Here is a 22,261-nt window from a genome sequence, read left to right on the forward strand (position 1 = left end):
GATCTAAGTAGTTCGTGCAAGTGTAGGCTCCGATGTAAGTGGTTTGATACATCTGGGAGCCATCATCTTCTAATCTTTGAACTTGTTTGGTGAGTGCATATAAAGTAACTCCTGTTTTTAATTGGACCAGAAGGAGTTAGTGAACTTCCTTTAATGTGGGATGTGCTTGGTCTTGAGTAATACATGTCACATGATATTTCCACATGCATTGAATTTTTGCCACTTTTCTATTTCTTTTCTTACTAAAAATTGTATCTTTCACTCCATTTATTTACTTACAAGACAAGATATATTGAGACTTTGTTTACAATCTGACAATTATGAGATATCTAAAAAATTAATTTAAAATTTTTTTATAAAATTTGAAACTTTAAATCTTAAAGCACGGAGAGTTAATATTTAAACTATAAACTTTCTTAATAAGAAGGACAATTTTTTTTTTTGAAAAGAAATAAGAAGGACAATTATTTGATATACGAGAGGTGAAATTTTTGATGAATTACAAGAAGAAAACAAAATCCTAACAACAACATGACTAGCACGACTCGAACTCAAGTCACACCTGGAACGGTGAGCACACTAACCATCAGGCCAGCATATGGGGTTCAAGAGGTGAAATTTTTAATTCCACAAGTAATTTTAAAAATGAGTCATATGTCCTTAATTGATATTTAAAATAAATAATGAATTAAAACAACTTTACCATTAATATATCAAATAATAATACTTAAAAATAGTAATAAATATATATAAAAAAGTCACTCATGATAACTTCTTTTTTAAACATTAATCTTATTATAAGTTCTTAACATATCCACTCTTTTGTGTCTTGAAGTGTTCTTGATGTGTATGTATAACAAGGAAAAAGTTTGAGACTGTTTATAGTCGTTGGGGATAATTTCTTGCCACTGTTGCCACTGGAAGCATTGTAGGTAGACTTGTATTGATACAACCCATAAGATGTATGGGTAGAAGTGGACTTGTATCGATACATTGCACATAATGTATAGGTAAAAGGTCCCCCAGAGTTTCACAATTTTTCTTACTGACTTAGTTGTACCGATACAACTAGATTAGGATATCGATATTACATCCTAGACTTATATAAAATAAGTTTAAAACATTTAAAAATATTTTGGATTGACTCAAAAGAATATAGATAAATTAAAGCACATTCAAAACATGTTTTTAAGTATTTTTACAGTTCTTTGAAATGCTTTAAAAATGTTTAACAAAATTTTCAATAATTATTTTCACCAAATGACTTAGGAAATATATATAAAAATTTATTTTAAATATTGAATATCAAAAGCTTGGAACATCAAAACTAACAGCAACGTGCAACGCAATTGGCATATCTAATTGCTAAATTATGCTCCAAACTCGAACACAAATCTATAATATGATAGCCATCCATATTCTCCAAATCTATCGTAATTCCATCAATGTGAAGTTACTCTAATCATTTCATAATAATTACTTGATTCCAATCTAATGAAAAAAACTTGACAACATAATATATTCATTGAACTCGAGATTTATAAATGTTGAGATATCCTAAAAACACATTATTTTAAGGGGACTTATGTTAATAAATAATAATAAATGGGTAAATTATACCTAATGTCACTAAGTTATTAGTAAGTTTACGTTTTAATCACTTAACTTCAAAAAGTTACAAAATAATCATTAAATGACTTAAAAATTTTATTTAAGTCATTGGGTTGTCAATGAAAATTTTCAAATAATGCAGTAGCATTTTCTAATTTTGACATTAATTACTATATAAATTTACTAATAATTTCATGAAATTCACCTTTAAAAAAATTACTATTTTTAAATTAAAAAAAAACCCAAAAATGTAATACAAATTCACGAACTCCCATGAGATGACATAGAAAAGGTTGGTTCATTTCCTTTAAACTTGTGGCTTGCCTTTCACAACCTTCAATAATTTCCTTATTCCCCCTTTTCGTACGTTTCCATTCCATAGCTTTTGTTTTAGAAAAAAACAAGTCAGGAAAGCACTATCCTATTCTTTGTGCTACTTTGTACAAGTTTGAGCATGCTTTGATTAAATTCGGATTTAGAAAAATCTTTTATTTTAGGGTGGGGCTATTGCGAACATCCTTGGTTCCTCCCTGGGTCCACTCATATTTAAAGATAGCATCAGGCGGGTTAATAAGGGCCTATTCTCTTAAAATAAAAAATTATACTTTTAATCATTCGAAATTGATAAAATTATAAGTTAGTATATGATAAAATTATATTTTTGTCTTAAATGATACAACTTTAATTTAATTAAATTTATAATTAACTCAAACTTTAAATATTAGAAATCCACGTTAATTTGAATGAATATTCATATCTTTTCACATATTTGATAAAATAATTTTAAACTTGGATGAATAAACCGATGTTTAAACTGGTCTAATTCTGCCATCCTCCATCAACATGCAAGCAATGTTTGATCTGTTCAGCTACTATATTGGTTTCTTATGAACAATTAATTTGTCTCTTGTCTTTGTCCCTTGCAACTTGTAATGCCAAATGAACACTGAATCAATGCATTTAGAACACCTCTGACCCACATCTTTTGTTTCTCCAGTAATTTTCTTGCACGTTAAAGTTTGAAAGTTAATGTTTGTCGGGCAGTTACAGCTTTAATTAAATTCAAGCATTTTTTAGGCTGTTCAAATCCACATGTGATGTTTCGATTGACAAATCTTTGGATTGCTTTTATCTTTTTAAGTTTGGTATATTTTTCTCGATTGAAACTTAATTCGGTTGATATGAGTATTATTATTAATATAGAAGGGTTTAGATTCGAGTACGCTGAAATGTATTACCCTTCTATATATGAATTGGAGAGGAATTATAAGTAGTTTTAGGCATTATTAAACAAAATTAATATCATTTTTAATATCATCATAATAAAATTTTTAAAAGAAATTGTTGAGATAAAGTAAAAATCATGACTCACACGATGATAAAGTGATAAAAAGTCGTTAAATCAAGTGGTGGGGTACAGTCTTACACCTTATCAAGCACAAATGTTCATATTTCTTTGATAGGTGGTTGTGCACTAGGCACAAACAACCATTGCTTGAGATGAAGCTAAAAAATTGTTTTAAGAGGGACTAGAAATGACTGCATGCTTCCCCTCCCTTTGCTCGAGTTCTCATCAGAATTAGGAGACAAAACCCCAACTGAGGGCAAAATTGATTTGTTGATGAGTCTGTTGATTTCAGACAAACAACATTTTGAGTCATTTTGAGTCGGAAATCCCTCAACAATAATGATCTTTATTTGATTACATGGAATATGAAAATAAGCATAGTTACAACACACACTCATCACTTCCATCAAATTCAAACCCATTCACAAAATCCATTTCGAAATTTCGAAACTTAATTCCAGTGCAAGAATACACATTCGAGATCATCACATCAGGCTCCGAGTAGCATTCAAACTCCATAAGATCCTTCCACATGGCTGAATCCAAGTCCGTAACATCGCTCGGCGTCCCAGACATCTCTTCCTTCGTTTCCCGCTTTATGACCGGAGTTGTTGGGGCCAAATTTGAAAGTCTATCATCGTGTTGTTTGATCGGGGCCATGCAAGTTCCTCTAGATTCAAAATTTGAAATAATCCGAGGACCATTGAACGAGCGATTCGTGCAAGTGTGGGTTCCGATGTAAGTGGTTCGATACATTTGGGAACCATCATCTTCTAATCTTTGAACTTGTTTGGTGGCTCGACAACCTTGATCATACTTGCGAGTGCATCTAAAGTAACTCCTGTTTTTAGTTGGAGCAGCAAGAGTTAGTGAACTTCCTTTAATGTGGGATGTGCTTTGTCTTGATTAAGACATGTCGCATGATATTTCCACAAGCATTGAGTTTTTGCCACTTTTCTATGTCTTTTCTCACTGAAAACTGTTTCTTTCACTCCATTTATTTACTTACAAGACAAGTTATATTGGGAATTTGTTTACAATCTCTAGAGTTACAGACAATTATGAGATATCTAAAAATAAATTTAATAATTTTTATAAAATTTGAAACTTTAAATCTTAAAACCTAGTTAACATTTAAACTTTCTTATTAAGAAGGATAATTATATGATATACGAGAAGTGAATTTTTGATGAATTACAAGAAGAGGATAAAGTCTTAACAACAACGCTACTAGTGTGACTCGAATCCATGCTACACCTAGGGCGACGAACACCCTAATCATTAGGCCAGCACACAGGGTTTGAGAGGTAAAATTTTAATTTCAGAAGTGATCTTAAAAAGCAGCCATATGTCCTTAATTGGTATTTAAAATAAATAATGAACTAAAACAATTTTACCATTAATATATCAAATAATAATCCTTAAAATAATAGTAGTAATAATGAAAAATATAAAAAAATTCACCCATGCTACTTTTTTTTTAACATTAATCTCATTAGAAATTCTTATCATATTTGTTATTTTTTTTATAAATGCCTAAAGCTACCCATAATCTCTCTCCGGCCATTAACTAGGAGGATAATATGCTGAAACACACTCAAACCCACATCCTCTTGATAACAATAACGATATCAATTAAATTAAAACTAAATCCACAATTTTTTTAATCAATTTTTTTAGTTATATGTGTTGCAATGAAATCTCAAACTCCAAGAACACGAATGATTTAAAAGAAAAAAAATTATAAGTGATGTATTTATATTATCATAAATTAATAATAAATAATTTTAAATATTATTAAAATAAATATCGTTATTACATTTTTTAAACAAACCACCCACTGTAATATTTTTTATTTACCCTCAAAGCATTAATTATAAATTTCATCATTACAAATCCTAACTTTTTAAACTGTCGGTGCATTTGTTTCATTAATTACAAAACAGGGAAATAAAATGAAAAAAATAAAAATAAAAATAAAAATAAAAATAAAATATTACCTTGGGTGTTTCGAATTGAGGATCTCTTTTTGTCCATATTTCCTCCAACCATGACCATCTTGTGTTGTAGCTGAAACAACTGTCCATGCTTCTTCTGCCCTCCTGCAATAAGCCCCATTTCCATTACAATCCATGTAAGAAATTACAATCCAACATTTAAAAACATTAACAAAGGAAAGTAATGTATACTTTCTCTTGTAACAGCCTCTCTTATCCTTAGGTCTCAGCCGGCGGCTCTCACTACAATCTTCAGATTTCACCAGTTGGTCATCGTTAGAACCTGTTTGGTTGTGGGAAGAAGAAACATTAACTGATGTTAACTCAGCAAGTGTTTGGTTGAAAGATGACAAGATCTTGTCTACAAGCTGTGCTTTAGTTGATGAGAGATGATGTTCAGTTTGTTGTTGTTGAGAAGGGTTGTTGTTGTTGTTGTGGAGAAGGATTTGCAGCTGGTTGGCAGAATCTTGGCCTTCAACAAGTTGTTTTATTACCTTTTTCTTCTTCTTGGTTGATAAATTTTCAGACCAAGCTGAAAGTGTACCCATGGTTTGGGCTGCTATTAATGCAGTAAATATATGTGTTTATATATATATATATGCAAGATATCACGAAAATGGAGATAAGGAAGGAAATGAAAGGGGAGGAAAATGTGAGGAATGAGGGCAGAAATTGATGAAAACTTACTTTAAATGGTGACAAAAATTAAAGGTGACGTTTATGCATGATGGAAGCATGATGTCAACATCTCCCCCACTTTTCTTTTGTTAATTTTGGTGTACGGATTTCTTAGGATAAAATTCGAGATTTCTTTTAATTGAATATTAAAAGTTAAAAAGATGATTCAATTATTTAAAATTTTGGACTTTTAAAATTATTGACTTATGGTCTTATATGTTCGTACCGTCTACATCAATTGAAAGTTTTTATTCAATTTTGAATGTTACGAACTTGTAAACTAAAATTTAAACAGCATTCTTCTCCAATTTTCGACATTGATCATCAGATCAACTTATATTTAAATTATATTTTTCTACTTGTAATTGAGTACTGATCAATCGTACCAATCATTAAATCGCCTTAGAGCTTGCTAGTTAGACTTAAAAAAAATACTTAACAATCTAATGACTTAATTAAATAAAAACTTTCACATAATTTAAAGATCATTTTGTAATTTTTTGAAGTTGAGTAACCAAAACGTAAATTTACTAATAATTTAGTGACTTTAGGTACAATTTATCTTTAATATTATAAGAACAAAATCAAATTAGTTCATAAACTATTAAATAAATTAATTTAATTTTGTATTATTAAAAGGAATCAAATAAGGTTAAACTTCAATACGATTAACATTTCTTGTTTAAAATTGTCATTTATTGTTTAACAGAGTTAATATTATTAAAAGGTTTTTTTTTTTATAATTCTGCGATTAAAATTTTTTCTTTGGAGTTAAACTCAAAATTTAATAATAGAGAGACTAATTTAATTCGGTTTATATAATAGAAGAACTTGGCAGGTCCAAACCCGTTTTCAAGATCAACTCTCGACAACCTTTGAATCAAAATCAAATCAAATTCTCACATTTAATAACAAGTCTCAACGATCCATTGAAAGAAATCACATCCTTCCAATGTCAAGTATAAACGACCCTTGGATTGAAACTCAACCGAAGAGAAGAATCAAAAGAATTTTCTTTATAATCAAGAAATATCTAGAGATAATAATTTTGTTCAAAATTGATAAATGAAATTCGATGCAAATCTCCAAGCCAATAATGCACAAAATTATAATATGAGTTTAAAAGCATAGTTTGCAAATGTGATGGTACAATGGTAACGCGTATTATCTTTTCAAGGGGAGACATAGATTTAAACTTTGAAGACAATATTGTTGAGAGGAGTAATCACAGACCCAGAACATAGACCGGAAAACATACATGAAAAATGAAAAAAAAAACTTCAAAAAAGGAAAAGAAAAACAACGTGCTTGTTTTATGAGTAGAAGCCATCGTTTGACCATTAGAAAGAGCGAAGAAAAAAAGTATTTTATGTATGGAAATTTCAAGTTGGGTACCTTAGTTCTCAACTTATCAAAGATTCTTCCTTTATTTTCTATTTTAAAACCTTGTTGTAAGAAACTATTGTTGTTCCAAAGAGAAAAGAGGAAAGAAGACAGAAAGCGACCAATGAATGAAACTGGTCGTGCATCTCGTTGTTGTAAAATAAAATCATCTCCAACTAATATTTTAATTATTTTTTAAACATCAAATTGGAAGATATTTTTATTAAATTATATAATAATCTAAGCATCACATCAATGATTCAATATAAAATCGTGTTAACTATATAATAATATAATTAATTAATATCGCGATAATCTTTTTACTCAGTGATAAGAGTATTATATTATAATTTATTAAAAAAATTAATGAATTTAAAATCTTTTGAGGGATAGTACGTTCACCTGCGACTAGTACAAAAACAACAATGATTGTCTAGAAAAAAAGCTAAACGCATATCCAAAAGACATCCTTAGTTTAAATTGTTATATATATATATATATAAATGGAAATGTCAACCCTAACTAGTTGTAATAACATATTATCCATGACTACTATTATTAGTCATAATCACTATTGTAAAACAGTAGATGGATTAGATCTTGAGGAAATCAATTATTTAATTAATTTTAAGAGAATTATTTATAAAGAAAAATTATTAAAATAATAATTGGTAAATCGGTTTAGCCTACCACAAATAAAGTAATAATATTTAGAATAAGAGTTAGAATTTTTAGTTGACTGATATTCTTCAATATATTTTTGGGTCTAAAAGGTACACAGTAGGATATTTAAGGAATATCTCTTCGATCAATGTCGATCGACTAGTCACCAAGAGATAAAGTGGCCTAGAAGGCTTGGTTCTAGTCAACCTTCTTTTTTCTTTGAAAGGGTCCTAGTCGATCATCCTCGCGAAATAGTCACTTACTTTCTACGAAAAGTTTTCGTTCGGCACCTGCTCTTCTGTACGTGACTCTTTAGGCCACCAAACTCGATGTGGGTCTAATCACTTTGTATCATAGTGTAGAAGGAATGACAGAATACGTTCCATTAGAAAGATACTTACAAGTTCACCACGTTAGTACCATCAAACACAGAACCTCCTCTACGTGTGCCCTTTCTCGCGATGAAGGTAGGATCGACCTTTTAAGCATCGTAGATATTGCTCTCATATCTTTCCTTTGTATTCTCAACTCCTTTGCTTAATTCCTATGGCTCTCCGCTCCCACTAGGTGAACCTGCCAATTCCATTAGCACCACCACATCCTCCTTCATGTCTCCTCCCTTGTTTGATCCCAACATTAAAAATTTTAAATTTCAAGACATGGTTATCGGATTAGAAATTTATTTGAAGGCAATAATAATAAAGGATGGTTAAAAAATTCAAAATACTCGACTGAACTGAACAGAACTCGCCCTTAACTATTAACAATTAAATATGTATTTAATTAATAATTTATTTATATAAATTATTTTTTCACAATTGTCGGCAACTTCTTAATCTAATGACAAACATTATATTGCAAGACATGAGAACTTGAATTCAAACACCGAGCAATTTTATGCCCCATCCCAATTATCAGAAAAGCACAAATACTATATAATTGTAAGAATCATTTAAAAATAATATTTAATATTTAATTTATTTTTAATATAATTTAATATTTAATTTAAGCCTATATACATTGGGGCCTTTCGCTTTTACGTGGGTACTGGACAAATGGGCTTAAAATGAATCTCTTTTACCCAATACACCTAACACTATATCCATTATACATTGCACAACATGTCAACAGTGCTATGGTGTGATCTCTGCTTATTAACCACAAGGTATGGTGCGATGATTATTCACCTTATTGTTTAATTATGTGATCGGAATTATATTTCTTCATGAGAATAAAACACATTTCATAATCAGCTATTTATCTCTTCTGAAAAGATTTATGATAAAGGAATTATCCTTATTGTCGGCGATGGATACCCTAATTATGATAAAAAAAAATTGCTAACCACGAAAATGTTAGAGTTGAGGTAGGTTTAATCAGTTTTATAAAATTTTAAACGGTTTATAATAACTTTTATATGATTTTGGGTTTTGAGTTTTTTCTTTTTGACAAAATGAGATTTGTTTTATATTTCGTTTTATATTATTTAGTAAAGTTTTAAATTTTTTATAAATGTTTTTAAAAATATAAAAATTTCAAATAAATAAATAAAAATCTTATATTATTATTTTACCTTGTAAAAGATTAAATTTAATTATAAATTAAATAAAAATTTGTATTTAGTTCAATTCAAGAAAAGGTATTCATAGGTTGGACTAATATCCAATTCTAAGAAAATTCCAAGACCAATGAAGTTCGAGCCGTCCAAATGACCCGTTTTATTTAAATTTAATATAAAATATATCAATATTAATTTAAAATTTTAAAAATAAAATCAGAAATATAGATTTGATGCGGAAAAGTGTATAATAATAAATTCCATCCTTCTATTTTTCAAAAATAAGTCTTCTATTTTAAATTTTTATAATTTGATCCTTATACTTTATAAATTTTGAATAGTTATTTCAATTAAGTAATATTGTTAAACCTTATTATTAAATCATTGATTAGAGAATTAATAGTTCAACAATTTATATGCAATAAGTTAACGAAACTCAACAATTCAACTTCATGTATTTACTCAACAATTACAAGGACTAAATTTTGATAAATTAAAAGTAAATGGAGTAACATTTCAACTTTTATAAAGTAGAGGGGCAAAATTCAGAATTGAACCCGAAAAAATGATTGAAGAGGTGAGGAGAGCTAATATCGACCGTGGATGAGAAGTGAGAAAACAATCGGAAGGTTCCAAACAATTGCTTATATATAGAAAGAGAAAATAAAAAAACATTGAAATGGCGCATTAAATCAATCAAGAACATTCCACTTTTTAGATAGCAAAAGAATCGAAAGTACGAGAATTCTGTCACAATTTGTTCTTTAAAAAGGTTAGGGTTTCGAAATCGGATTGAAAGGGATCAAAGAAATGGCAGGGGAAGGTTCCATGTTCAAGTTTCTCAAGCCTAGGCTCCGTCCACACCCTATTGACATCCAGGCCGCCGCCGCGTGGGGCGTCGCTGCCACCACCACTGCTCTTTGGCTCATACAGGTAAATTTCTTTCTTTTGAACGGTTATTATTTTATTACTATTAGATCCATATGAAAATCTTTTTGATTTGTTAATTTAAAAATTCTGCCTTGGAATAGATCTTTGATTCAATTGATGTGATTGAACTGTTGATGTTAATGATATGTTATTTAGTTTTTGGCCTATTAACCTTTAATTTTTTAAGACTAGTATCATCTTTGAATGTAGGGTTCAAATCATTATTATGGCTATGCCGATATATAAATTGTTTAATTCTGGTTTTAGTCCCTCTATTATGTTGAAATTTAAATTTTAGTGCTCTATTTTGGTAGAATTTTATCCCTCTCTATGATGTTATTTGTAGCTCCGTACTGATAGCCGTCAAAGTGATCATGTGAAAGTAGAGAGATTGAATCTTAATTTTCAGCATAATTAGGACACTAAAACCATAATTATACCTTATTAATAAGAAAATTTGCATTTTCCTGCGGAACATAGAGACTCAAAAACTTGCATGAAAGAGTTGGTGCTCGGAAATGGTTCCAAAATATGGGCTTTCATGTGGGATAACATTTAATCAATTAGGGGCAAAACCAGAATTTTTTTTTTAAAGGTGGTCGGAATTAAGTTTTATACTTTTATAATAGCTTAAATGCAATTTCACAATGTTAATAGTTTATATCTTTATAAAATTTCAAATATTAATTTAAAATTTTATCATTTTTTGGGACTAAATATAATTTTACCATTTACTAAATTAAAATTTTGTAAAACTTAAAAGGACCAGAAGTAAAATTTTACATTTTAGAGGCAGGCCCCTGTCAGGACCTGGCGCCGCCTCTGAATCAAATGATAAGAAAATAAAATCACCTTTGTATTTTTGGAGTATTTAAAACATTGGCAGGAACTTGTGAAGCTTTGAATGTGGATATGATTTTTGATTAGGGTGTTATTGCAGTTTATTATGGTCATGTTTTGATTCAGAATGATTTAACATCTTTAGAAGCTGAACAGCTTTTGTTTATCAATAAATGGATTCTTACAGTTGTTTTTTTAGGAATAATATGATTTTTGGGCCCTAAACTTGTCAACTAGATTCATTTTGGTCCTTAAACTTGGGTTCTGTTAAGATTTGATTCATTTTGGTCCTTAAACTTGGGTTCTGTTAAGATTTGATGATGTGATCAGTATTCTTGAAACATGGCTGGATGGTTGGTTGGATCGATTGGATTGAGAACCAATCGGTATATTAGTCTAAACAAAGAAATTGAATCAATTGAATTGAAAACTTCTCAAATTTGTAAAAATAAAAAACTGAGACAAAAACCCGTAGTTTATCAGGTTGAACCGGTTTAATAATTTTTTTGAAAACACTTTATGAATTTTTAATTATTTATTCAATTATTGTTGGTATAGCAATTGAATCGATCAAAGTGATTGAATCGAGAACTATTAGTTTGACCAGTTCAACCAATAGTTCGATTATTAGAACATTGCATGTGACACTCTAAAGTTGTGAGAGTGTCACTTCATCAAACTTTTATGATTTTCAAGTTTAAGGATCAAAATAAATCTATTTATGAAATCCAAATACTAAAGTAGACTTAATTGCCAAGTTTAGACACTAAAAATTATATTACCTCTATTTTTAATTTGTTGATAAGGTTTTGATTAAATACTGATAACTGTTTTCCATGATTGATGGAGTCTTTTCATTAGAGATTACAGTTGTTGATTAATTTTTGAATGATTAGCTAATGTATTTGGTATTTACTTTTTTCTATTTTTCCTTTTGCCAGCCATTTGATTGGTTGAAGAGGACCTTTTTGGAGAAACCAGAGTCGGAATAGAGGTGAATGTCTATGTAAATTCTTAGAACGCTTTGAGATTTTGTTTATATTGTCTATGACAGAATGATGAAAAGAGTGAAACTTGAATGATGATAATAATGTAGTATAACTTTGTGGTTTATTGATATGAGAATGTGGTCTCTTTTGGCATCAGTTCCTTGAAAATGAGTACGTTTGAAAGATTACAATTTTTATTATTGGTTTTCATTAGTTCCTAAATTTGGTAACTTTTTTAATTATAGTTTCTGCGATGACTTTATCACTTTGAGATTATTTCGTGGCATCATTTAATTTTTATGTCGGTATAATATCAGAATGTCACATCATCACATTAGCTAAAGTTGGGAAAAATTATCATTGATCAGAAGAAAATTCAGAGATTAAATTAAAATAAATTATCAAATTCAGATATCTATTATTCGTAAAAAAAATTATATATTCATTAATTGCATAATTAAAATATTCATATACATCTGAATCCTGATGTGATTCCTAGTTGTTGTCACTTGTTGCAACCCAAAATAAACTACGGAGCAAGAACACAAACTTTGAAAGTGGTTCGAATCCAATGGAAGATGATATATAAACAATATTAATTTAGTTTTTAATGTTAATGTTAATTTTTTATTTATTAATTAAATTTAATATTCAATCTTTTAAAAGGAGATAAATTATTTTTTTAACGAAAATATTGATAAAAATATTTATTTTTTAATCATATTGACATGACGGTTGACATGATATTTCACGTGTACTTCGTGTTAATAAAATAATATTTATTTTAATATTTATTTTACATGTCACTGGCTTATAATGGAGAGTTAATCATGGTTAGATATTTAACCATTTACTTAACATTTCCATTAAAAACATATAAACCTTAAGAGCTTTAACTACTTATTATTTCAATAAAGAATAGTTAGTAGAAAAGGTAACACAAAACCAATAAAAGGCAAATGAAACAAAAGCAACATTTAGAAACCTTAAAAAGGGTAGCAAAAGACCAAAACTCGTCTTCAACATGGTCAAAACCATTATGCAAGTGCTGTTTGTGAGGAATCATCCAATCCCAGTGTAACCCAAAAACCTGTTTCTAACAATAGAAACAAACAAGGGTTCATTTTTTGTCTTCATGTTTGTATCTATCTATCTATCTATCAATGTCTTGATTTGACATTTTCATTACAGAAGCAACCCAAACTGGTTGTTTTGAAGCACAAATCTGTTCTTGAATGACTACGGTTTTCAACATGCTGGCCGCATCACTGCAGGCCTCGACTTCACTTGGTCGACGTTCCTGCTACCGACTGGTTCGTAAGGAATGATATGAATCCCGTTTCGAAGAGAAAACGTAAGTACCTTTAAACAAGCACCACATCTTAGCTGATGGAACCTCTTTTCGGAAAGTTGAAAATCAGTAGGTAACTCCAATGGTTTGAAGCAATGATAACATGTTACGAAAGGTGCTCCGCCGGCCATGGCCCGACATTGTCGCTTAACTGAATTATGTTTCTCCTTCGGGTACCTCTTCGACTTGTGATCACCGGATATAAATTTGTGGCTCCAACGAGAAAAATCGGACTCGAAATATCTTTGGGGACTAGAGGGGTAATAGTTGTTGCAATTATAACAACTAAGACCGGAGTGATGTCTATAAAATCCCCGGTTATGTCTAAACATCGGAGGAGGCAACTGTTCTGATCTTGGCCATGGTCGAGGATAAAAATTTTCTTCCTCAGGATAGTAATATGTAGGAAAATGCTTTTGCCTACAAGGTATATCGATGGAAGCCCTTCCTCGAGATATTCTTCCGTTCAGATTGCATGTTTTGCTAATTTGATCCTGCAGCTCGTGCACCATTCGTAACAATTTCATGTTCTCGTGTTCACGGTACTCGTGGAACTCATCGTGTGAAGGACCAGCGCTTTCGTAAGCCCTTTGAGAGAAAGGTATTCGAGACCGATATTCATCTCTCACTAGTTTGGTCTGGCTTCTGGGAAGACGCTGATGCATTGCAGGATCTAAGGCTTCATCTCGATGACATTTGCTGGATTTCGTAGTGCCATAACGCTTCTTAGCGGATAAATTTAACGAGCGGTTTCTTGCATTACAAGTCATCAAGCCATTGGCAAGCATTTTATCCCTTTTTAGCGTTTCTACTGGAACAAGGAATTGATCATCCATTCCATCATATGAAGACATACTACCATCATAAGCATGAGAGGTTCTTGTGGCAGTGGATTCCAGATCTGGATCACTGAGCTCCGAACTAGGGCTGAAATAATCCAGGGATCCGAGAGAATCTATAGACCTTACATGGTCAAAACCTCGATGTTCACTACTCCAAGGTTGCTCCATATGTTCATTAGGAGAAGAGAAAAAATTATCTGATGAAGTGACTTCCCCTGCTGCTTCTCGTGCAGCACACGGGTCGTCAAAGCTCGATCCTCGGATGTTGGAAGCGATCTCGTTAGTAGTCTTCAATTCCAAATATGCACCTTCTAACCGCAATGTCTTGTTGTTTTCCTCTGCTTCAATAGAAACTTTGCAATGTTCCGAAGGTTCCAACTTCAACCGCCTGCTTCCATTTTGCAGCCCTTCATTCGATCCATTTTCATCGAGCTTTTCACGTTTATAATCGGTATCACCGGACTTATTTTGATCATTATAATGCCCTCCAGTGGATAAGTTCTCATCAAGTTTCCCACTTCGAGAGCCAACTTCACGACTCAAGTGAACCTCTTGAGGAGACGAGCTGCTAGATTCTCCATCTTCAGACACTTGAACCAATATATCCGAACCAGCAGCTGGTGTTTCTTGCAAGAGGGACGTGTTTTCAACAATAGCTTTTCGATTTTTGGCTGCAAACACGAAGAAACCAAAATAAGGAGCAAAATCAGGAAGGTAATCTTCCATTATCCATGAAAGATAGTCTAGCTATATAAGCCTCTCATTAATGTTTAACCATTCTGCGTAAGTGATAAACATCAAAGCTAAAGCTGAACCTCGAGAGCACGGGTCCAAGTTTGAGATTCAAATACGAGCATTTGTGAGTTCCATATTCCGAAAGATACTTACCTACAAGAATCGTATCGCATCCTCCGCACTTATATACGGGAACATCTTCGACTTCAGGAAGAAGCAACCGACATTTTGGACATTTAACTAATCGAACTCTAGGAGCTGTTCCTCTAGCCATATTGCTCCAGATAACTATTACTTCTGCAACAATCAACTGTGCTTTTGCAATAAACAATAATCTCCCACAGTCTGCAAACAGAAGAAAACAATAAAACATAACATGTATGCCGACCAGATGAAGAATATAATGGAACATATTCAAAGTCATTTCTCAAAGGGTTTTAGTTGCAATTGCCATACAAATGAGCGAGAAGAACAAATGGAAATAAAATCATGGATCCATGACTTTAATGATTACCCAAAAAGGAAAAACAAAACAAAACAAAACACCCATCAATTCTAACATGCATAGTATAATGCTCATATAACAGCAGCTAGAAAAAAAAAATCATGGAAAGAGGTAAAAAGATGGAGATTGAGAGAGTCAACAATAATAACCTTTAGATTCAGATGAAAAGGGCTAAGCCAAAATGGGTTGAAAGAGTGTTAGTTTGAAGACATTAAAGGAAGAAGGAGGGAAGGAAATGAGTAGGGAAATGGAAACAGTGTGTGTATGTCTGTCTATCTGTACGTATGGAGGTGGTCTTTGAGGTCTTTAGTTTTACATGGAAGGAAAAGGGAAAGTTAAAGGTATTTGGTGTTTGGGTCATAATTTCTTGCTGTTTACGGCAAAGGTTTTTAGATTGAGGGTTAGAGAACCATTTATGGTTGTGTCTGGTTTTTTCCACTGGTCTGAACAAAGAAGATGGGAGGGAAAGTGACACTGAACGTGTGTTGTGGTGTTGGTTTTGTCTTTATACGTGGCTACTTTTCATACCCCTCTTGTCTTTATTATATTTGAAAGACAAGAAATCACTCCCGTTTAATTAATAACGCGTGACTAAATTTTTGGTAAATTGCAACAAAAGTCATTAAACTATCAGTAAATTTATCTTTTTGGCCATTCACTTTTAAAAAGTTACAAAATAGTCATTAAACTATTCAGAAGCTTTCATTTAAGTTACTTAACTCTTCGAAAGTTTTTTTAATTTAAGTCATTAGGCTGTTAAGGTTTTTTTTTTTAATTCAGATAGCGAACTCTAAGTAACTATTTGACGATCAATAGGTGGATCAATACCCAACGATAAGTAGAACATACCTTACCTTAGATCAAAGCTAATCTGACGGTCCATATTAGAGATCGGAGAAGAAAATTATTTGGATTTTGGTTTACAAGTTCGTGATGTTCAAAATTTTTTCATTGAAAAAAATGAATTGTAGAAGAGAAGAGAAGAGAAATGAGAATTTTCGATTGGTGCAAGCAGTGCGAACGGAAAATACCATACAACATCAATTTTAATAGCTCAGTGACTTAAATGAAAATTTTTGAATAATTTAGTGATCATTAGTTTTTTTTTTTTTTTGAAGCATGGATTTTTCGAATCAACTCATTATGAATTTAAAATAATTTAAACTTTATTAGTTTTTCTAAATTACAATAATAAGGTAAAGCTTGAACAACAAATATAATTATCGCGACTCGAACCCAGACTACACCTAAAACGGTGAACACTTTTGATCATCAGACAATCACATGAAGTTCAAATTTTAATCGTTTTAAATTTGAATTATTTTTATTTTATGTGAATTCGAATTTGACTTAAATATATTTGAATTATTAATTTTTTATAATTAAATAAATTGAAAATTTGAAGTCAGGTCAAATTGACCGACCAAATTTATTATTGCATTATTTTTCCCTTTTTTTTTGGTGGTACTATTCCTTTTTTGTTTATGAATACTTTTCGAAATTTGCGGCTTGCGTTGCGCTCTCACGTTAAATGTATAAACGAATTGCCGTTTTAAGAGTCAATTTTAATTTTAATTTTATATTTTTCACATTTTATAAATGAAATAAAATACAATCTTACTCTTAATATAAAAATTTTATGATACTTTTATCCCTACAGAACAATAATTTAAAAAAATAATTGGTGCTTAGTGTTTTTGAATGTTATGCTTTGTGGAATGCGATTATCAAGAGAATTATTTTACATCATTTAGTATACATCATAAAATATTGATTAAAATCTAGAAAATTACAGTAACACATTTGATTTAGAATTTATGAAATTACTTTTATTAAATAAAATAAAATATTTATATATTATAATAACTTTTTAATATTAACAATTTTATTAAATAATTAATCATAATATTTAAAAATATCATTTTAATTAACAACAAAAACATTTAAATTGTTAGAGTCTCTTTCAACATTTTCTTTATTTTCTTTCATGGAAAACTTTTTTAGAAAGTATAAAATTTCAAATTTTCTTAAAAATGTAATTAATAAAATATATTTTTCCTATCATACTCAATTCATGTTCCACGTTATATTTATATTATTTTCTTGAATTATTATGTTATGCACTCATAGTTGTACTGCAGCTTTTAAAAATAATATATTTTATTTATTATTAAATATAAATTAAGGATTTTTGAGAAAATTTAAACTTTATCCATTCATGAAATTGAAAATATATATTATCAAAAAATAAATTGATCATTTCTGTTAAAAACCAATATAGTTGACAGAATAACCACAAAGTAACGCGTGGTATACCTCATGCTGACGTACAAATACTAAGTTTTAACAGTAAAAATAGATACAAAGTTTAATAGAAGGGTTACTTTGCTTTTTAATCTAAGGTACAAATAATATAAAATGCAATCTAGCTACTTTTACCTTTTATAGGATTTGAATCGGACCTGACCAACTAAAGTACCCGATCAAAAAATGACTTTAAATTTATTAGAGTAGAAATCGATACAAACTAATTAAACCAGCGAAAAAATTGATTGAACCGATAATCTAACCAATTCCACCACCTATTAAATTCATTTGTTACCGTTGGAAATCCATTCCCCCACCAAATTCCACCATCATGTAACACATAATTTAAATTTAAAATTAAATAATCACAATAAATTATGAAACATATGAGAGATTATTTGAGATATGATTAAAATATATGAAAAACAATTAAAACATGTCTTGTCTTAAAATAATATATGTACACACTAAAAACCACATTATTAGCATTTAAAATTTTATATAAATTTAAAAATATGATTATTTTAGATTCTTCTATTTAAAAATTTTGAAATAACAATTTTTTTTATATCCATTTTACGGTCCATGCTTAAAGTTAATGGCTACCCCTCTTAAATAATGTCGTCTCCAAATTTCGAACTTAAATTCTCCCCTTGAGACTACAATTTACCTTACTATTACATCCTACCACTTGTCTGTTTCTTTTAAAAATATCTCTTAGGTTATTCTCCATTTTTTCAATTAAATAAATTTATCCCTTTTGAAAAAAAAATCATTGTACTTGTTTAGACTTTTATAATATTATAGATTTTTATTTTTAAAAAATAAAAATCAACCAATCATATTTCGACATGTGTCATGTATTAACAAAAATAAGAAAATGTAATTTCATCCTTGTATTGGTTTATATATTGACAATTTTCAAAAGGACTAAATTGAAATTCTAATATTTTTATGAGGCCAAACTATAATTTTACCATATATTAATTTAATATTTTTAAAATTTGAGAGACTAAAGCAACAATTAGAAAGATATAAATTCCAACATTTTAAGCAAATATTTTTCTTTAATTTAAAATTTTGAAACAAATTATAAATAAAAGTTAATTATATTATACTCGAAAGTCTATTCATAGTCATAAATTATTCAACTTTTGCAGCCGACAATATTAAGAAAAAATTGTTCCTCCAACAATCACTTTCTTTTATAATTAAAAATTGAAATTTGATTTTCAAAGCGCTTAATATTCCAAACAATTTGGTGGAAATTTCCAAATCAGCCCTTTATTATAAAGATTTGTTTGAATTAATCTCTATATTATTAAATGAATTGATTTAGTCCATGTACTATTAAAAAGAATTAAATAAGAGAAATTTTTAATTTGGTTCAGTCCCTATAATACAAGGAGCTCACGAAACAAACACAATAAATTTGATGCTAACCTATGAAGTTTTGAAAATTAAAGTATGCAATTATAAAATGATACATGCCTAGTTGACTATGTCAAAATGGGAAGTAAGTGAGATAAATTTTAAAATTATACATGAACTTTGATTCAATATGTAATTGTATACATGAACTTTATTTTGGCGCAATGATGCATGTGTAACACTAATTGTGGTTCGAATGTATATTTAAAATTTTAATTTTGATTTAACCATACACATTTAAAGAAATAACTACATATTTCATTTTATATTGGATAAATATAATTATTTATGTATGCAAGATATAAACATAAAATGATATTATATCAATAATCATGTTAATAATTTACAAGAATTAGATCAAATTAAAATTTCATGTATATAATTGCACATTAAATCATAGTTCATATATAATTTTGAAATTTATTCATAAATAAAATTTTAATTGGATTCAACCTCTCTTTTGTGCATATTATAATTTATTCATAGAGGTTCACAAAAAAGCATGATCGTAATCAAAATCAAGATTATGGAGTTTTAAATGATAAAAGTTTTTTGAAAATCGTGATATTTTAGATTTAAATTTCATCAGTAGTAGGTTTGATGTTTTAAGTCTATTAGTTCATGATACTAACTTGATTAGAAATTTTCACTTGGAACAATTTGTCCACTTCAATTGTACAAACTACTAAAAAAACCCATAAATATATAAATATATATTCAACCATAAATTTATATCGATTCATAGATCAATCGATCCAACCTCTTATTTCGAACTGATACATTAATTAGAAGTGTCCATGGGTCTTGCAATATACATCTTGCAATATACATGGCGTATCTGCACAGCTCACTCCCGATCAAGCAAGCATCGAATTTTTCGAAACCGTGCAGCATTAGTAAGGAGACATTTTTTCAAAGCGAGGCATAAGAACATTCGGATTCTTTGTGGTCCCTCATGCAAGCAACCATAAAGGATAATGTTGCTTCCAAGAGATCTTCCTTAGTTCGTTATATGCACTCTTAACAGTGAAGTCACCATCAAATGATTGCGAAGTAGGTCCCAATTCCATGAGTTATCATCCATTATATAGTGTGCACAACACCGCTAAGTTATGACCTTCATGAAGCAGGGAAAGCGCTATCGAGGGCGGAACTTGAAGGTGTTCTGTTTTTTGTTGAACCTTTTTTGTTTCATGTCAATGGGACCTTACCCAATTGGCAATGGTGGGAAAACAAAGTTTGCCATTTTGATCCATTTGTAAAGGCAAGTCACTTGGCAGTGGGGGTTTCGCAGTTGAGTGGCAAGGGCTATAGAGGAGGAAGCTTCCTTTTGTCTGTATTTTTTTAGTTTTATGTAATTTCGTTGATAGGATAGAATGGTTAAAGTGATATGTTCAGGGTGAGAATCCAACTTGAGTAATTGTTCTCCTGTACTGAATAACTTGTATGATGAATGACGAATGATATAAATTTATCTATGTTGAAAATTTGAGAGTTAATGATATTTGTGAAAATTGTCATTGTTGAGAAATTCAAATTCTTAGTGTTATTTTGTTGGGTTGAAGTTTGATGTTAGATGTATGTATTTGTGTATGTATGTTTTGTATGGTAGATATTGAATATGGTTGATATTTTAAGTTGTATGGAATTTGGCTCTTTTGGAAGTAAATGATTTAGGTCAATTTGTTGAGTTGAAATATGTAGGATATGGCATTTGAAATTTATGATTCCTAATTGTGGAGCAAGATGAATGTATGATTTGATAAAGGTTGAATGCTAATGTTTGAAATGTGGTGTCAATGAGGGCTATATTGGTTAGGCTCTTAGATTGTATGAAATTGACATATTTTGACTTGTTTTGAGGTATATTTGATGACATTTTTAGAGTGGTTATAGGCTTGGTTTGGTAGCCAAGACAGGTGTGAAAATTGCTTTGTTTTGGAAGCAAAAATTGGTGCACATGACTAGGGACACGGGCTATACACAGTCTACCCACACGGGCCTGTGTTTTAATGATTTTAGGTGCAGGGCACACACAGTCTAAGACACAGCCAGCAACATGGTCGTGTGACCCACCATCAAATGCACATACGGGCAGGCACACGGCCGTATGACCTTAATTCGAATATACACACGGGCGGACACACTAGCTAGGACACGGTCATGTGTCTTGACTTCGAATGACCACACGGTCTGGACTGTGACACAAGGCCATGTGTCCTTTGTTTTCAAAATTTTCATCTTTTTCCTAGCTTTTCCATTTTGTTTCAAATTGACCTCAAAATGTTTCCAATTTATTTTTAGGGCCCTGTAAACTCAATTTAAGGCTCGTAAGTGTATGTTTATTGTGATTTAATTAGTTATAATTATACTGAATAATTATTTTTAAGTAGTGTTAAATGTTTGAAATGTTATCGTAATACTCCGTGACTCCAATCCGGTGACAGACATTGGTTAGGGCTGTTACATATTTTTCTTAAGTTTAAATTGTCTTTTATAAATTTTAAATAAATGCATGAAAAAAAAAAAAAACACTCTATAATAATATTTATTAATCATTAAAACTTGGTTTTTTAATACTTTTCTTGATCTAGTTAGTGTCGAGCTAATGTCATGATACTGTCTAAATTCATGACGCCAATTCAATCATACACTTAAATAACATTATAAACGTTATTGTTTATGAAAAGATCAAAATATCAATGTTGAATCCCAAAATGAAATCAACAGTTAAGATTTGAAATATAAGTAGAGATGGTAATGGAGTGGGGCAGAATGGTTTTTTGTCCACCCGACCCGATACAGCTCTAACATAATCCGACTTTGATCCAACTCAAAATAAATATTAATTTACTTATCTTGAACTTGACTCGAAAAAACAAAGTTATAACCAATTTCGATCGATATACCACTACTTTTAATTGTTTTATATATTTTTATTAAAATAGAAAATATTTTTATAAATTTTATTATCATATATTATAATCTAATATTATATATAAATGGTTATTTTGGTAATTACGGGACAAATTTTTTAAATCGGAGAAAGAATTGTATGAAATTGTGATTCCACATCATCTATATCCTTTTTAA

The 22,261-nt window shown here is 30.1% G+C and overlaps 2 protein-coding genes and 1 long non-coding RNA gene across 3 annotated transcripts; 1 reads left to right on the plus strand and 2 right to left on the minus strand.

Annotated features, from left to right (window-relative positions):
- Positions 1-3,285: 3,285 nt before the first annotated feature.
- LOC108463357 (WRKY DNA-binding transcription factor 70-like) lies at positions 3,286-5,609 on the minus strand. Its single transcript, XM_017763302.2, has 3 exons — positions 5,149-5,609; positions 4,960-5,061; positions 3,286-3,800 (listed from the first exon to the last, which is right to left on the minus strand). Exons 1-3 carry the CDS (start codon positions 5,502-5,504, stop codon positions 3,341-3,343), a joined length of 918 nt encoding a protein of 305 aa, XP_017618791.1. The 5' UTR covers positions 5,505-5,609; the 3' UTR covers positions 3,286-3,340.
- Positions 5,610-9,799: 4,190 nt separating this feature from the next.
- Positions 9,800-12,165, plus strand: LOC128286509 (uncharacterized). The gene is made up of 2 exons (XR_008277091.1): positions 9,800-10,171; positions 11,950-12,165. It is a non-coding gene; the product is annotated as an uncharacterized LOC128286509 (long non-coding RNA).
- A 732-nt stretch (positions 12,166-12,897) lies between these two features.
- On the minus strand, positions 12,898-14,916 carry LOC108462353 (protein ENHANCED DISEASE RESISTANCE 4-like). The gene has a single exon (XM_017762312.2). It carries the CDS (start codon positions 14,914-14,916, stop codon positions 13,246-13,248), a length of 1,671 nt encoding a protein of 556 aa, XP_017617801.2. The 3' UTR covers positions 12,898-13,245.
- Between the last annotated feature and the right edge of the window lie 7,345 nt (positions 14,917-22,261).

This window comes from Gossypium arboreum, chromosome 13, assembly GCF_025698485.1.
Source record: "Gossypium arboreum isolate Shixiya-1 chromosome 13, ASM2569848v2, whole genome shotgun sequence".
NCBI lineage: Eukaryota > Viridiplantae > Streptophyta > Magnoliopsida > Malvales > Malvaceae > Gossypium > Gossypium arboreum.

Excerpts from the sequence above, each read along its gene's own strand:
- LOC108463357 (XM_017763302.2), bottom strand. The coding sequence starts at position 5,504 with ATGGGTACACTTTCAGCTTGGTCTGAAAATTTATCAACCAAGAAGAAG. Across the intron at positions 5,062-5,148 it reads AGAGGCTGTTACAAGAGAAA|GAGGGCAGAAGAAGCATGGA; the intron begins GTATACATTACT and ends GGCTTATTGCAG. Across the intron at positions 3,801-4,959 it reads CTCAATTCGAAACACCCAAG|GAGTTACTTTAGATGCACTC; the intron begins GTAATATTTTAT and ends AACTAAAAACAG.
- LOC108462353 (XM_017762312.2), bottom strand. The coding sequence starts at position 14,916 with ATGGAAGATTACCTTCCTGATTTTGCTCCTTATTTTGGTTTCTTCGTG.